The 17,923-nt window shown below is 31.9% G+C and overlaps 1 protein-coding gene across 1 annotated transcript; it reads left to right on the top strand.

Annotated features, from left to right (window-relative positions):
* The first annotated feature begins 8,911 nt into the window (after positions 1-8,911).
* On the top strand, positions 8,912-16,625 carry CYN (Cyanate hydratase). Its single transcript, NM_001397917.1, has 4 exons — positions 8,912-9,213; positions 9,594-9,665; positions 15,471-15,579; positions 16,270-16,625. Exons 1-4 carry the CDS (start codon positions 8,945-8,947, stop codon positions 16,312-16,314), a joined length of 495 nt encoding a protein of 164 aa, NP_001384846.1. The 5' UTR covers positions 8,912-8,944; the 3' UTR covers positions 16,315-16,625.
* Positions 16,626-17,923: the final 1,298 nt, after the last annotated feature.

Genomic DNA, 17,923 nt, shown 5'->3' with positions numbered 1-17,923 from the left:
CCCAAGGTTTACTAAAGTAGTACCTAAGGTTCACTAAGATAGTACCTAAAGAAAGAAAATGTACTACCTAAGGAAGGAAAAGGAAATACCCATAGTCCACAAAGGTAGTACCTAAGATTCACTAAAGTAGTATCTAAGGTTCACTAAAGTAGTACCCAAGGTTATTTACTTAATATACAACTGTAATTGCATTTTAGATATGAGCACGACATTATTATGTTTTAATAGGTTAGTTAGTTGGTTCACCTTAGGTACTAGCTTACTGAACCTTCAGTACTACCTTAGTGAATCTTAGGTACTACCTTAATAAACCTTAGGTACTATATTTTTTTGATAAGTTAACCTTATGTACTACCTTAATGCACCTTGGGTACTACCTTAATGCACATTGAGTACTACCTTAATGAACCTTGGGTACTACCATAGTAAAACTTGGGTACTATCCTTATGAACCTTAGGTACTTCATTTGTCAACCTTAGGTGGTTCCTTTGTCAACCTTAGGTGGTTCCTCTGTCAACCTTAGGTACTACTTTTCTCAACCATAGGACCTACCTTTGGCATTCAATTAGGATGAAATCCATAATTTCAAGATCAATTAAGAAAGTGTTGAACTTGTCTATTTAATATACAATTTAATTGAATTTTAGATATGAGCAAGACATTATCATGTTTTAATAGGTTAGTCAGTTGGTTCACCTTAAGTATTAGCTTACTGAACCTTAGGTGCTACCTTAGTGAACCTTAGGTACTATCTTAATGAACCTTAGGTACTACCGTAATGCAACTTAGGTACTACCTTAATGAATCTTGGGTACTATCATAGTGAACCTTGGGTACTACCTTTATGAGCCTTAGGTACTTCATTTGTGAACCTTAGGTGGTTCCTTTGTCAACCTTAGGTACTACCTTAATGAACCTTGGGTACTACCTTTGTGGATGTGGTTTATTTGTCAACCTTAGGTACTACCTTTCTCAACCATAGGACCTACCTTTGGCATTCAATTAGGATAGAATCAATAATTTGAAGATCAATTGAGAAAGTGCAAAACTTGTCTACTCAATATACAACTTCACTAATTGCATTTTAGATATGAGTAAGACATTATCATGTTTTAATATGTTAGTTAGTCGGTTCACCTTAGGTACTATCTTACGGAACCTTAGGTGCTACCTTGGTAAACCTTAGGTACTACCTTAGTGAACCTTAGGTGCTACCTTAATGAACCTAAGGTACTACCATGGTGAACCTTGGGTACTACCATTGTAGACCTTAGGTACTTTATTTATGAACCTTAGGTGGTTCCTTTGTCAATATTAGGTAATACTTTTCTCAACCATAGGGCCTACTTTCGGCATTCAATCAAGATGGAATCCATAATTTGAAAATCAATTGAGAAAGTGTGGAACTTGTCTACTCAATACACAACTTCTTTTGTTGCATTTAGATATGAGCATGGCATTATGTTTTAATAGGTTAGTCAATTGGTTCACTTTAGTGAACCTTAGGTACTATCTTAGTGAATCTTACGTAGCGACCTTAGGTTACTACCTTAGTGACCCTTGGGTACTACCTTATGACCATTGGGTACTACATTTTTCATTTATTGCCTCAATCAATTCATCATTCTTCGCCTCAATTACAATGTAGTCAAGCATGAAATTTTTTTCATAATCTTATAATTTTGCAATAATTTCTAATAAAAAAAATCAAAACATAATAATGAAATCCATAAGGAAATTTTAAAAAAAATGAACAAAAATCTAAGGTTAACTTGGCAACTTTGTTTGTAAGCTTCCTTTATAGTACAAAGCTGCCAATATTAGTTTCCAAACAAGTATATAAAGTAATATTATAATTGCTATGGAATTACTAAAGCTACATTCTTCACTCAGTGGAATTGTTTCATATATTAACAGAAAGAATACAATTGTGTTGAAATGTGAACATCTAAAACTAGATAAATGGCCCACTGAGCTATAAATCCCTGAGACTACACATCAGGCTTTAAAAAATAGTCCATAAAAAGTAAAGACCTAGTTGACAATGTTCTATGTTTTTATTTTGTGATTTTGGTTTTATTTTACTTGCCTTCAACATTTTTGGTTTCAAAAAACTTAACTGTACGAGAATATTTTCCTTCTATTTTCAGTTTTAAGAACAAAATGTGCATTAAAAAAAAATGCAACTAGAAGGACCTAGCAAGACATGTTGGTAAAGAAAGGCATTGAATAACTCTACTTATTTTCTACAAGTTATAAACTTCATTACCATTATCAGGAAAAAGAATTTGGGAAAATGAGGGAATGATGTAATACCTCAAATTAATTTTGGGGGTAAAGTAGTAAAAAGAATAATTAAATATTTTTAATGAGGGTAGAAAAGTCATTTTGCAATGAACAATCCTAGTTATAAATTAGATTTTTTTTTTCTTTTTTGTCTTCTCCATTCAAAAAACCTTATTGATAGAAAAATCAAAGAAATGGAGAACATGGGGTTGAAAGTTTGGAGGTCTATGGTTTGAAGTCTAGATTTTCCAATTAAGATTTTAACCCTTAAACTATTATTTTAAATTTGTTAATTAGTTTTCAATCTTTAAACAAAAACAAAAAAAAAAATATTTGGAAGATTTCGATCTAGGCTAGGGTTAGTTTATTTGAAAATTTTAGATCAAAATATTGGAAATTATTAATATAAATTGTTTTATTGATGAAAATAGGGAAATTCAAATTTGTTTAGATGAATAGATCTAAGCAATGGAATTTTAAAAATAAAATAAAATAACATAAGGTTTATGTGATTTTTAGAAGTGTTAAAAAATAAAATGAAAAATAGGTTTTGTGATCATGTGCATAGTGACCATTAAAAAGAAAAGAGAGAATGGGTGTGCTTGTGTGGAAGAATTAAGTGTGTTGGAAAAAAGAGAAAAAATATTAATAATAATAAAGGAATACATGCTATGTGTGAGAATATATATATATATATATAACTTATATAAACAATGAGAGAGAGTTCTTATGGTACTAGATATGTTTGGTGGGAAAATGTGAAAGTTAGAAAATAAAATATATAAATAGAATAAGGTGAAGTACAAGGTTGATTAAGTTTATGGTATTATAATTATATTAATGATGGATGTTAAGTTAATAAATAGAATATAGAATTTAATTAGTGAATTAAATTATGTAGTGTCCCTTAAAACAAATTGGAAAAAAAGGTTTTATATGAATTTGAAATTTATTAATTTTACTTAGACAAGGAATAAATTAATTAAATTTTCTCTCATAATTAAAAATAGTAATTTGAATATTTAAAATTTTTAGGATTGTCAAATCTATAATTTTAGATAAATAGTAATAGTTATTTCTCTTATGTTATGTTATGTGAAGAATGGATTCTTTAAAATTATTTTCTCCAATGTTTTTTAGGACTTTTTTTAGGGTAAGGGAAATTAATGCAAACTCTGTAAAAAAAAAATAATTTTTTTATACATGTTGTTTGAAATGTGTAAATGTTATTTTTGCTTTTATGCATGGATCGAATATATTTTTACATGAAAAATATATTACAATATTTCTCTTGTTAATAACAAAACATATGGAGATGTTATGCTTTCATAAGTTTGAATAAATAAAACAAATAATTTGACTCTGGTTTGTTTGGTCCTTGTCAACGAGATATAATAGTTAACTTTTCAGCCCTTGTCAACGAAATATAATAGTTGACTTTTATATTTTCATGGTGGGAAATGTAATTGATTTAAATCTCAGCCTCTAAGGGTTTAGTTAGAGGTTACTAGTGGACCTTTACATTTTCATGGTGGAAAATGCAATTGATTTGGACCCTAGCCTCTAAAGGTTTGGTTAGAGGTTACTAGTACTAGTAGTGTTTGGTTATGTTCACCTTAAAATGAACAAATTTAATACTAGTCACCCATCTGTAAAGTCCCAATTAATTAGACACCATTTGTTATTTGAGAACCAGAGTAAGAATAATTGAAATGTATTTGATTTGGATTTGATATGAAATGGTTTTGATATATATGAAATTGTTTGGTTGAACAATTTAAAATGTATTAGCAAGTTTGAACTCAAACATTTTATGAAAATGATTATACCTTATATCTCCTATTTGTAAGCATGAATGAAAGTATTTGATCCATGAAACTGTATTAATATTCCTTATTGGACTTTAAGTTCATCCTCATTTGTTGTTAATTTTTCAAGTACCCTTAGTTTAGGCAAGAAGTGATGGTTAGGATGAGAATTTGGCTTTATTAGGACGTTTGTTTAAACTCTCTTTTTGGGACTTTGTTAAATGTTAGAATTTGATTATTATTAGCTATTGTTTAAGTTTGAAATTACTTGGACAAAAATACCATGGTTGATATGTCGATTTAAAAGTTGAGATTTGAATATTTTAGCATTTTTGTTCTACTACTCTGAATAGGAATTTTGTAATTGATAATTTCCAGTTATAAGATAAATGTTTGTGTCGTTTCCACTTTGAGCTTTTGGGCTTGAAGTGTGAAATGACCATCATGTCCTTAAAGTGGGTTTTGGGGCGTGACAAAGACCCACCAAATTCTCTAAGGCCTTATATGAATGGTAGTGATGAGTTTGAGTGGTGGTAAAGATGGGGGTTGGCTTGACGTTAATGGGTAAAGGAGAATGAGAGGTTAAAATATCAATGGAGGAATGAAAGGTGTTGTTGAGTAGGGTACCCAAAGGATATGAAGAAGAAAATGAGGATATGGTCATAGATGATGAGGATGAGTGGATTTTGATTGTTAGGTGGTTCGATTTGGATTGGAGGATTGAAAAGTACTATATAGTAGCATGTAATTGTAATTCTACTTCTATATTAACAAATTGTTGATAAATTATTGATGCGAGAAATTTATGGGAAATTGAAAAATTGATACATAGCTGACATTTCATTGAGTTTGATTTTGTCATTTTCTTTTCTTTCCATTAGTTTCCTTAATGGCCTAGTGGATTTTATTTCATTTTGCTATTATTAAGATGTGTTCCTATTTTTATTATGAATTGTTCCTTATAGATGGGTGTCTTTGAATTAATTGGATTTATATGGATATAATTTTACCTTGAGTTGCTTACTATTAGGTGGGAAAAATTATCCATCTATGATTTATGACACTTAATTGACTATTTGGTGTTGTTTTCATCTTCAATTGGACCGAAAAGTCACTAGTCTAATTGTATGGGTTACGGGTTGGGAGAGAGGTTAGAAATTCTAAACTCTTTAAGAGAATTAATGACATCAGGTTAAGGTGGTGCCCTTACAAAACCCGTTTCTTGCCTCTTTTTTTTTTTTTTTGCAATCAACCTTATTCATTCTAATGTTTTTTCTTCTCTTCAGTTCAAATACATGCTCACACTCTCAACTTCAATTCCCATTTTTGTTTTTCTTAGAAAATAAGAATCTTGGTTAAAATAAGCTAAGTCAAATGGTCATTTTGTTAGATCCTAAACGATGCTAAATTAGAATAGCATCTAGTGAAACCAATCTCTTGTAACATCTCAAGACTGCACACTGTAATGCCCATGAAAAGCTACTCCACCAACAATGTTTCTCAAATCACCCATAGCACACAAAACACTAGGAATTGTTATAGTGCTAAATTTCATACCTTTCCCTCACATTCCTTAGAATAAACAGGTGACCATAGTGGAGTGAGACATGTGAGGATAGCCACCTAACAAATTGTTCCATGAAACTGAATCAATTTTCAGAGGAATCTCATTAAACAACTAAAAGGCATCTCCAATTCTCCCACAAACACAATAAAATTTTTGTTAAAACTTATTGGAAATGTATTTGAATAAGGTTTGATACAAGCTTGTATTTCATCTTGTATTTAATTTATATTGTTCATTATAACTATTATATCTGCTTATTTAATGAATAAAATAAAAATGTTCAAATTTTGTCTTGGAAATGTATAAACAGAAACTAAGATAACAAATGTTGAGAATGCAAGAACGCGGAGAGGTAATATAAAGAAAATATTTGTTGACATAATGAAAAATGAAATTAACAAAAGTGACATGGATAGTGGTACATTTAATACCAACACATGGAGGAAGATGTTACTTGGAGTAAATAGTTAAAGGAAAAGAAATTTCAATTTAAAACAGCTTAATCAAAAGCTTAACAAATTACTTGCAACGCACCATGAGTTATCTGATCCTCTAAGGCATATTGGATTTGGTTGGGATGTTGAAACTATCACGGTGCATGCTCCAAAGTAAACCTAGCAAAATTACATTCGGATAAAAACAACATCTAAACTAATAATTTTTTATTTCAAAATTTTGGTATACACTAAAGGGTGGTGGCTTTTTTTCTCTACTAGGCACATCCAAATAAAAATAAATAAAAAATCGCTCAAAAGGATATCCACACTACAAGTTGCTAGAATTGATCTTTAATCTGTCAACAACAACTAGTGCCCTTCACTACTCTTTCACCTAAGATCTACCAAACACTGATGATGAACATGAGATGAATGACAATCTTGAACATGGTGGAGTGCATGTGGATGTAGACTATTAGATTCTTGAGGATCCTCTACGACTAGATGTTTTAGGAGGAGTGACCACTCATTCTAAAAAGCGTACAACTTATTCTTCATTAGATCGTAAAGGCAAGAAAGAATTGAGATAAAGTCAAATAGGGGATGCTTTGAAAGCTTGGGTTAAGGCAATTAGGCTAGAGTTGAGACATCTAAAGTTATAACTGAAACGTTGTTGGGTAGAGTTGAGAGATATAACAGTGGAGTGAATCTACTAGTGTAGGTACTAGTGATTTTAGCATAACAAAGTGCATGACAGCCTTATAAATCGACTTTCTAGATAATGACAAATATTTGAAGTTTATTGAGAAAATCACATCTTTAGACTAAAAAAAGGACTTTTGAATATGTCTAATGAGAGGAAAAGGGCATGACTTGATAGTCTTTAAATATGAGCACATTTGTATGAATTAGTATTATAGTGACATTGTAATATGTATTATTTCTCTTTTGTTTAGACTTTTTTGTCGTATTTTTTTACCTTCACATTATGTGAATTTTATTCATAGTTATGAAACTTATATTATATCCATTTCAATGTTCATTTGATATTATTTTATATTGTGAGTTAATTTACTATGTATAGTAACTAATGGATGGTAACAACACAAGTAGTGGTTCATATATGAGTCAGCTTCATTTTTGAAGGGGATAATGATGTATATGATTTTTTTATTACTCACATAATAAATAAGTATGAGAAAATATTTTTATGTAAGACATCTCAAAGGACATCAATGTTAAGTGGTATACAACTTGTGAGAGATATGATAGATAGTCACCCTTAGACATACTATGAATTATTTCAAATAGACAAAAAAAAACCTTTCAAAACCTTTGTAATCATCTCAAGAGACATGAAAACTTAAAGGATATAGGATCAATGACAATGAAAGAGATAATTGTTACGTTCTTACTAATAATAGGACATAATATGAAAATGAGAGTTGTAGCGGACCATTTTCAACACTCTGTATAGACTATTGTTTGACACTTTAAAGAAGTTAAACAAGTATTATATCGACTAAGCAAAATTCTCATACATCCTAGCAATATGGCTACATATGTTGTCAATATTCCTAAATATTTTATGTTGTTTAAAGTAAGATTTTATAAATTTGAAACTCATGTACATTAGAAGTTTTCATGGTCATTGTTTTCTCTCCTTAATATATATATATATATATATATATATATATATATATTATTTGTAGGACTACATTGATGTAACCTTCATAATTAGATTTGTCTATTGTCACAAAACAATTAATTGTTTAGGGAATAGGAGGCATAAGATTTTTTAGTCCAAAGTGAAGAAAATAACACAGGTAGTACAAGTCATTCAATTGATTTATCAAATGAGAATGTTGCAACTATGACAATTTATAGAGATCAAATTGCTCAAGTGATGTGGACAAATTATATCAGTGTCAATCCATGGTGCATTGACTTGTACTATTTTAATTACTACTAAGCGAATGTATATATAATTTAAAAAATTATCATTTATAAACTTTGAAACTTTAATATATTTTATTAAAATATGATGTTGGTGTCATAATACTTATAGTATTATATTGTATTAATATTGTTTGCATAGTATACAACAATTTAAATGATTTTTTAAATAAAAACATGTATTAGTATAATCCATTTATAATTAAAAAAAGCTTTCAAAACAATTAAAGAGTTTACCAAGTATTAATAAAATATTAATGAAATTAAATATAATTAAACATATTTGTAAAGTAATGATTTGTTTAAAAAAAAATTAAAATCAATGCAAATAATTTTCAAAATGAAATAATTTTTTTAATTTTAATAAAATATGAGTCTAAAAATTATGGAAGAGAACACTTAATTAAAATAACCGACTTGAAAACAAGTTTTTTATTTTATTTATTTCCAAAAAGTGTTTTATATTAACTCATTCAAATATTCTTTTTTAAAGTAAAAACTATTTTCTCAAAGGCAATTTTACTTTTAAAATTAATTGAAACAATTCCCAAACATGCCTTTAGCTTCTCAAAATATGGTCAAAAGCATATCTTCACAATGCAACAAAATGTTAATTATTTCGACCTAATTTTTAGAACCCCTCTTTGCTAAAAGTATTTCAAATTTTTTTCCATCACAAAGCGAATAAAATTTAACTTTTATTTCTTTTCGATTAATTTTTTTTTTCTTTTACATAATAAGCGTCGAAAAATTAATAATCCAATTAATCTCTAGAATCTTCTCGAAACATTTTCTGACCACCCAAACGACTCCAACGAATCCCAACCCTATTTCTGAATAGAAAACCTTGAAGGACAAGAGAGTAGAGAGAATTGGAACAACAGCAGACATGGAAGAGAGCAAGTCAAGCGTGGCGAGTCGGCTGATGAGCGTGAAACGCACGTCGGGGAAGTCGTACGGACGGATAGCAGAAGAGACGGGCCTTACCAACGTGTACGTTGCCCAGCTCCTGCGACGTCAAGCTCAGCTGAAGGCCGATACTGCCCCTAAGTTACAGGCAGCCCTCCCGGAGCTAACCGATGAACTCCTTCAAGAGATGATGAAACCTCCACTGAGGTCCTACGACCCCCATTTGATCCAGGAACCCACTGTTTACAGGTCCCTCTCCTCTGTTCGCCTCTCATCAGAAACTTGAATTCCTTGTCTTTTAATAGATTTGAGGTTTTGTGTAGAAATTATACTTTCTTTAGAAAATAAATCGTATTTTAAAGTTATTTGAAGTGTTGATATTTTTCTTTTCTTTTCTTTTTGTTTGAAAAGTACCTGAGAGCCATGTGAGACCTGTTTTCGCAGTAGTATATCACAAACGGTGTACCGCAAGTGTTATAATTGTCTCTATGTTTGAAAATATTTACATGCTATGCCATTGAATCATTTGCAGAAGCAATTTGTCATCTAAGTAAGGTTTTGCATAAGCATACAAATCTCTGAATTTTCTGACTGGCGTGTTTCCATTTGCTGACTTTCCAACTTTGAAGATTGAATGAAGCCGTGATGCATTTTGGTGAGAGCATCAAGGAAATTATCAATGAGGAGTTTGGCGATGGCATGTAAGTCTTTTTGGTCTCCCAATTTCTCTGTTTGCTTGCCACACATGTACTTTTGAGCCTGTTTGACAACGGTTTCTGAAAACAGGTTTCCCAAATTTCAAAAACCTTTTCTTTTTGGGACTTTTTTTGTTTTTTTCTGGAGATCTTTTTCTAAAAGCGGATACTCTCGTAGAATACATTTTAATTATTTTCGGTTGCTTTCACTTGTTTTTCTATGATTGGTTTAAAAAATAATTTTACAATTATAGAAAACGATCGAAAATAAAGTATTGCAAATGAAAGTTATCTTTTAGAAATATTTGGAGACATAAATAGGTTGGAACCTTGCAAGTTCCCAAACAGATTTTTGTTCTTGAAAATATCAAAAAACTGTTTTTTGAGAACTATTTTAAAAACGTTCCAAAGAAATCCTTGAATTTTAACATAAGGATTCAAGATCAGCCTATTAGAGATCAACCATCTAGAAAACCATGGCTATTTCATGTTTACATGATCATATGTCTTTAGGAGTTTAAAGAAATATGAAAAGGGTTTTAAATCACTGTCTGCCTTTTGATTGCCACTAAGTTCTCAGTTCATAACCAAATTCACCACCATGGGCCAATTTCCTTTCCAACATTTCAGATGATATTGGCCTCTTGTCTATGTAAAATCAGTGTATGCATGCATATACATATGTATATCTATATGCATACATCCACACATATGCTGAAGTTTTGATAAGATGGTGTGGACAAGCCTTTTATTTCTGTCTGTTTTATTTGCATTTTCCTATGGTCCCTCACTGATTGTTTACAAAACCATGTATCACTGTGACTTATCATAATAGTGTTCTTTGTATGTAAAAGTATGTCCAAAAGACATGTGAACTTGCATATTTTTGTGGTGCATATGCAGGATAATTGTGTGTAAATTAACAGGATTTCTCCTATTTAATTTGAAAATTTGAAGACAAACTGTTAGTTATGCAATCAGTAGCAGATCTTCAAGTTATTCAGGAATCTACAAAAACATGTCCCAAAATGTGATTTTATGATCTGAGTAGAATCACAAATTCAAGTTTTGCCCGGATAGGTTTATACTAGAGGTGTTGTAACCTTTTCAGTATGACCTGAAAGCTAAGACTGGTTTGCGCAAAAGCTGTATGTATATCACCGGATACCTTTTTTGCACCATTGTTGACTACCATACTGAAAGCTAGCGTTTACTTCCTGCTTTCCTTCACTTTCTGGACTCTTGAGTAAGCATTGCTTCTTCTGATAGGATGTTTTTTTGCTCCATTGTTAACTACCATACTTATTGAAAGCAAGCATGTAGTTCCTGCATTCTTCACTTTCTGGACTCTTGAGTAAGCATGGGTTCTTCCAATAGGATGGTTACATATAGTGGAGAAAGTGTTTTAGGACTTTGATGTCTTTTTTTATTATTATTTCTGTTGATTTGATTTCTTTGTATTAAGGATCAAATGTTAAATGGTGCTAGAAAAGGTTTGCACAGTATTGAATCTTCCAATTTACTTCATATTCCTCGTTTCAATTCCCAAAAGGGTAAGGATTAGATTGGAAAAAATTCAGAGAGATTTTCTGTGGGATAGCCACTTGTAAGGAAGGAAAATGCATCTAGTGAAATGGGGAACTGTTTGTGAGGATAAGAAGTTTGGTGGTTAGGAATTAGGAGATTTGAAGTATTAAACCAGGCCTTACTAGCTAAATGATTGTGGAGGTTTGCCAAAGAGCATGACAATTTGTGGAGAAAGTTCATCCTAGCCTAATATGGGGAAACGGATGGGGGATGGAGCACCCTAGAGGTGAGGGGGTCTTTTGGAGTAAGCTTGTGAAAAACATTAGAAGAGGATGGGATGATTTTAAAATCAAGACAGCTATCCACGTTAGAAATGGTATAAATACTAAATTTTGGGGGACAGATGGGTGGAGGAGAGTCCATTGAAAGTGGTATCCTCAATGCTTTTCAAGTTTAGCCTCTAACAAGTATGCTAAAATAGCAGGTTTTGTGGGAAAGGGGAAGGAATGGAGACAATTTGTTTATACAGTTTAGAAGGCACTTTGAGGATTGGGAAATAGATGCAGTGGTTCTATTCTTCAAGCTCATTCATTCAATGAGAGTGCAAGGAGGGATGGATAGCTTGCAATAGAGTGAAGGTCGGAAAGGAAGATTCTGTATTAAGTCCTCCTATAGATCTTTATGTTATGGGAGTAAACAAATGTTCCCAGCTAAAGAAATTTGGAGGCCCATGCCCCTGTGAGAACCTGTTTTTTTTTTTTTCTTTTTGCTTGGGAAGCAACTTGGGTGAAGATCCTGACCATAGAGATCCTCATGAGAAGAGGGTGGACAATGGAAATAGATGTAGCCTCTGCAAAGACAATGAAGGAACAATGTCACATTCTAATTCATTGTGATAGGATTAAAATGTTGTGGAATCTAATTTTATCAATTTCATGTTGAAATGGGTGTTTCCAGGCGCAGGGAAAAACCTTTTCCCTGGATGGAAGGCCAAAAAGGCCAAGGAAGGTTTGATGCATGGTTCCCCTATGTTTATTTTGGTACATTTGAAAAGAGCCTAATTGAAGGATTTTTTGTGAGGAAGGGATGCCAAATCAAAGACTAAGGGAGACTTTAAGAGTGGCAAAATGATGCATATGTAGTTGAATTGCCATCCTTAGTAGGATTTGAATGGGACCTTGAACATTTATGTGTTAACAACTTCAGGAGACTCATGGAAACTCATGAAAAATACAAGAGGTTTAAGTTGTAGAAAGGTCAACAATTGGTTTTCAAATGACTCATGATGGTTGTCGATTGAATTATAGGTCTTAACCAATCAAATTTTTATTGAAAGCATGAGTTTGGTTAGAAAATTTAATCTTAGAACCTTTTCATTACAACCAATCAACTGCATTAATATACAAGGAATACAAACATATGAGTAAGCAAGGAAAGGGGTGGCTTTGCAAGACCTGTCAAACTTTACACGATAAAATTAACAAAGGTGGATAATCAATCAGAACCATGTGCCCAACCTCAAGAAACTAAGGTAAAAGGTACCCCAACTGACTTTTTCCAAAGTTCTAGAGGGCTAAGACAAGGGGACCTTCTTTCTCCCTGTTTGTTTATGTTACCTATAAAGGCACTCAATTGTCTTTTAGAGAGGGCTAAAGAGGGCATCTTTTTGTCGCGTGTCAATGCAACGAGTAGGGAGGGCAAAGGAGTAAGGTTTTTCGTTTATTGTTTGCTAATGATACCCTTATCTTTTGTGAGGCATCTCATTCTCAAATGGTCCATCTAAGCTAGCTACTTATGTGGTTTGGAGCTGTCTCAGGTTTAAAAATCAACCTTGAGAAAAGTGAATTAATCCTCTTAGACACAGGGTTGTCAATGCAGGGGATTTGGCGGCAGAGCTGGAACATTGGGTGAGAAACCTTCTGTCTACTTAGGTCTTCCTTCAAGAGCTCCATTCAAGGCAGAAACGTTGAGGGATAGGGTGGAGGAAAGGTTTTGTTATAAGCTTTCAATGTGGAAAAGGCAGTATATTTCCAAAGTGCTCCACTTACTTTGATTTGCAATATCTTATCGAGTTTGCCTATGCTCTGATTTGCAGTACCTTATCTAGTTTGCCTATTTGTTTTATGTCTTCGTTCAACCTTCCTAGAAAATTCAGTTTGAGGTATGAGAAGATTCAAAGGGATTTCTTCTGAGGAGGAAGTGCTTTGGAGAAAAAGTTATATTTGGTGAAATGGTCAAATCATTTGCAAAGAAAAGAGAGAGCGAGGGCTTGACATTAGGTGTCTTCCTACTCTTTAATAAGGCTCTTTTGGGTTAGTAGAGTCAAAGATATGTCTCAAAAGGAGAGACATTTTTGAAGCAGGTTATTAAGGAAAAGTATGGAGAGGAGGAAGGGGATTGAAGGTCTTGCATAAGGAGAGGTGGCTATGGAGTTGTCATGGTCGTGCTTTGGAAAGCTATTAGTAAAGGGTGGAACCTTTTCATCAGCAATACTTCTTTTGAGATGGAGAATGAAAGGAGGGTGAAGTTTTGGAAGGATAGATGGTAGAGGGAGGAACCTTATGCTTGTCTTTTCCTACTCTACATGTTGTTGCTTTGGATAAGGAGGCTTGGGTAGCAAATGTTTAGGAAGTGCAAGGGGATGGGGGACACTAGAATCTGTGTTTTGCTAGACATCTGAATGATTAGGAGTTGGAAATTTTGGCTTCTTTTTTCTTTAGGTTTCAGGGGAAAGTTGTGAAGAGGGGAGAGAAAGACAGGGTGTTGTGGACAAGCTACAGGAATGGTGCATTTTTAGTGAAATCTCTTTATTCTATGTTAGAGCCAGAGTGCTCAATCCCTTTCCCATAAGGCATTATTTGGAATTTGTGGGTTTTGACTAAAGTGAGCCTTTTTGCTTGGGACGCATGTTGGATAAAGGTTTTGACTTAGATCAGCTTCAAAGGAGAGGATGGTCTTTGGCAAACGGATGTTACCCCTGTGAAAGCCAGGTGGAATCTATTAACCACATCCTTCTTCATTGCTCTGAAGTTAAGGAGTCATGGCACTGGCTATTTTCTCTATTGGAGTCATTTAGGTCCTTCCTTTTTGGGTTAGGGAGATCCTCTTAAGTTGTCACAGTTTGATTGTGGGAACAAAGCAAAAGAAGGTCTAGAGAGCTAAGCAAAAGAAGCTCCTTCCTTCTGGACTTAATGGAAACTGAAGAGCCTTTAAAATGCAAAGCAATCAGCTTAGTCATTGAAGAGCTCCTTTGTTAAAAGTTCGTCATTTTGTGTAAGGATGTGCATAGTAGAAAGAACAATGCCTTTATTCGATTTTGCAGATGGGATGGGATTTAGATGAGGGAGGGAGCGCCTTTTTGTATTTTCTCTGTCAACCTATACCTTTTCTTTTCCCTTTGTATACAACCTATGTACCTTTTTGTATAGCTCCATTCATTAAGATGTTCACTTCATATGAAGTGAATACTATTGTAGTATTGAATGATTTAAATACTATGAGATGAATTAGACATCTTTAACAAGATTATTTCCCGGAGTGTCATCTCATAGAAAATAGTGAGAGCAATTTCCTTCCTTTAATGCATCAATCTGTTTGTTTTGTGGACAAAAAATTGCAAGTTTCTGGACCTTTTCAACAATCTATCTCTATAGCATCATCTCATAGAAACTAGTGAGAATGGTTTCCTTCCTATAATGCATCAATCTGTTTGTTTTGTGGACAAAAAATGCAAGTTTCTGGACCTTTTCAACAATCTATCTCTATAGCATTGATTGCATTGGTGGTTTCCAAGATGGAAGATGAGGAAACTCTGCAGTTAACCCTTGGTAGCATTGCAAGAAGCCTAAATATCAGCAAAGCAAGTTTGTTCACTCTCTCCCTTTTTCCCCTTTTCTTTCATGAATCATATCTCAAGAATAACCTTACACATTGGAGTTTCCTAAAACATATTTGGCACTCCTAATGTTCATTGTTCAAAGCCTCCTATTGTCAACAACTATTTGGGTGTGCTGAATTTTTTTTCTCAATCGTCAAGATGATGTCTTGGGACAATGCATGCACCTTATATAATGTCAAGATTAGAGATAGAAACTAATTTAGTAAATTATTTCACCGATGATCTACTGCTAATGCTTTGATGTTCAGAAAATTGTTGTTTTTCCGACTTGAGCTAGAGATGACTAACAATATTGAATTCATATCCAAAAAAGGGAAAACTTTGGTTGCTACAAAAGACTACTATGTAGTCATTTGATTTTTAACTTAATTGTTTCTGATGTCCAGTATGTCAGCCATAGACTTCTACTGCTCAGTTGACAAAGTTAAAGGTGTGGATGGAAAGGATCGTGTGGTCTTGACGTTTGATGGGAAGTATTTGCCTCATACAGAGCAGGTCAGTTGCATTTTCGTACAGTTAGAAATTGTTGTTGGCATACACTGAATCATAAAATAAAAAATAAGAAAAATGAAAATTAGTTGAACATTAGTAGTGAATGATATCAGCATTCAGCAAGAGAACTTGAAAAAAAATCTTCCATGAACTCAGATTGATTTTTTCTTTCTTCCTTCATCCTTCCTTCTTTCTTTCTTTATTTATTTTTTAAAAAAAGTCACCTTTTGGTTTTGAGGTTTTATTCTTTTATATTTTTTAAATTTAATTTTGAGGTATGGAGAACAAGGAAAATTTAAGGTTTTATCCAAATTGACTTTATAAAAACATTGGAATTTGCGAGTTACTAGCTGTCCTTAATCTAATTAGCTACTGTCTTGAAGTCAAGGATACTTACATTTTTTAACCCTGTTAGTGCGAGGTCATGTGTTCAAAACTCATTGAATATTTATTTCCCTAATTTATTTAGCCAGATGCAACCCCACAAGAGGTAATTTAAGCTTTTAGAAAAATTGGTTATTGGTGCTTTAAGCGTTCTACTATGCTTACATCTTTGTATAAGCCAATTCACCCATCATTTTTTGTTAAGATTTTCCAGTGATTTAAACCAGCAATCTTCTCATAGGCTCTGTGGATTGTTTCGTTTTAGAAATGCGTATAAGCATGCATGAATTTCTTTCTTTTTCTGGGCAGAAATCGGAGCATATGGTTTCAAGGCTAAGGCTGCAGGGAGATTAAAGGACTTCCTCATCACGAGGCTAGGAGCATATGGTTGGTGCGGGGAGTTTACTGAACATCCTCATCATAAGGTAGCACCGTAGACGCTCTGTTCTGAGTCCATTATATGAATGAAACCATGCGAGTTTCATAGCCACCAGGCTTTGTTGAAATAAAATCCAGCTGTGTGAAGTTGGTGCTTGTATCAGTATGTTATCTTGAAGAGGACATCTGAATAAATATTATATGGGAGGTATCCATCCAACTATACTAGACCCCTGAAATCTGATGCATTTTTTAATCTTAGCGTAGCCCCTGATGTAATTTTGTTTAAAAGCAGATCATCATATCTTATACTCATGGATGACGGCCCTGGTTCTGGTAAATAGGATTAGATAGGTGGACTGCTTTAGACCTTCTGTAGCACTACTTTGAAGACTTACTTTTTCTGCACCTACTAGAAAACTAGACCTCTTCTCAACAAAGGAAAATAGAGATCTAGGACTATTTTTAAAAACAGTTTTTTATTTTTAAGAATAAAAAATATAAAATTATATTTGATAATAAAAAATTATTTTTTGTTCTTAAGAATAAAAAATAAAGTGCTTTTATAGAACATATTTTATGATTTTTTTATTTGTTTTGTTAGTATTATTTTAAGAAATAATTATATAAATATGTAAGATGATTAAAAATAAAACATTAGATATTAAAATTATTTTTAAAACATATTTAAAAATATTAAAAATATTTTTATTTTCAAATATACTTTTATTTTATAAAAATTGAAGGATAATTTTAAAAAATTATTCTTAAAAATTATTTTTCAGAATTATTTTTTAAATACAGTTATCAACAAAGTTCTTGTTTTTCCAAATTTTATAAATTAATTTAATTTTGAATTATAAAGTATTATATTTTAGTATGAAAAAATAACTTTTTACACCTATTTACAATAAGCAATCTTTATTATAAAAAGTTACTTTTCAAATTCAAATATCAAACTTTTAAGCCAAAATTAGATTAATGAATAAAATTTTGAAAATACAAATTTCCTGTTGCAAAAAATTTCTTTTTATAAGAAGTCTATCATTTCACACTTTTTTTTTCTTTTTTTCTATTTTCTTATTTTTAACCTTCTATATTCAATAATAAAACAATTAAATCTAACAAATAATAAGATATAAAAAGTCACATATAGAAGAACATATTAAACAAATTAAATATAATAATAATCATATCATAATTCTAGTTACAAATTACTTATATTATACCAAATATGGTTCACAAGTTCTCATATTCTAACATATTCCAACAATAAACATCTTATTTCATATACTTATGTAACAAAACATTTTCATATACAAACATCTTATTTCATACATATTTTGGTAACAAATATCTTACTTCTTATATTTGAGTAACACACATGGTTATTTCATATTTTTAAGGATCACTGGCTAATGATGAGTCCAAAATTGATTAAATATATAGCTCATAATGATACACAAATATATTTTTAAAAAATAAAAAATAAATCTATATTTTTTATAAAGAAAAATGTTCTACTTTCAATGTAAAATTTATTATCATATTCTATTTCTAAAATAAGAAATAAAAAAACATATCC

This window comes from Vitis vinifera, chromosome 5 (assembly GCF_030704535.1).
Source record: "Vitis vinifera cultivar Pinot Noir 40024 chromosome 5, ASM3070453v1".
In the NCBI taxonomy this organism is placed as follows: domain Eukaryota; kingdom Viridiplantae; phylum Streptophyta; class Magnoliopsida; order Vitales; family Vitaceae; genus Vitis; species Vitis vinifera.
This window is presented reverse-complemented; position numbering and strand designations above follow the sequence as displayed.

What these genes read in the sequence shown, in the direction of transcription:
- CYN (NM_001397917.1), top strand. Translation starts at nt 8,945, where the DNA reads ATGGAAGAGAGCAAGTCAAGCGTGGCGAGTCGGCTGATGAGCGTGAAA. An exon ending in CAGGAACCCACTGTTTACAG is followed by an intron (nt 9,214 to 9,593) that starts GTCCCTCTCCTC and finishes CCAACTTTGAAG; the next exon opens with ATTGAATGAAGCCGTGATGC. An exon ending in ATTTGCCTCATACAGAGCAG is followed by an intron (nt 15,580 to 16,269) that starts GTCAGTTGCATT and finishes TTTTCTGGGCAG; the next exon opens with AAATCGGAGCATATGGTTTC.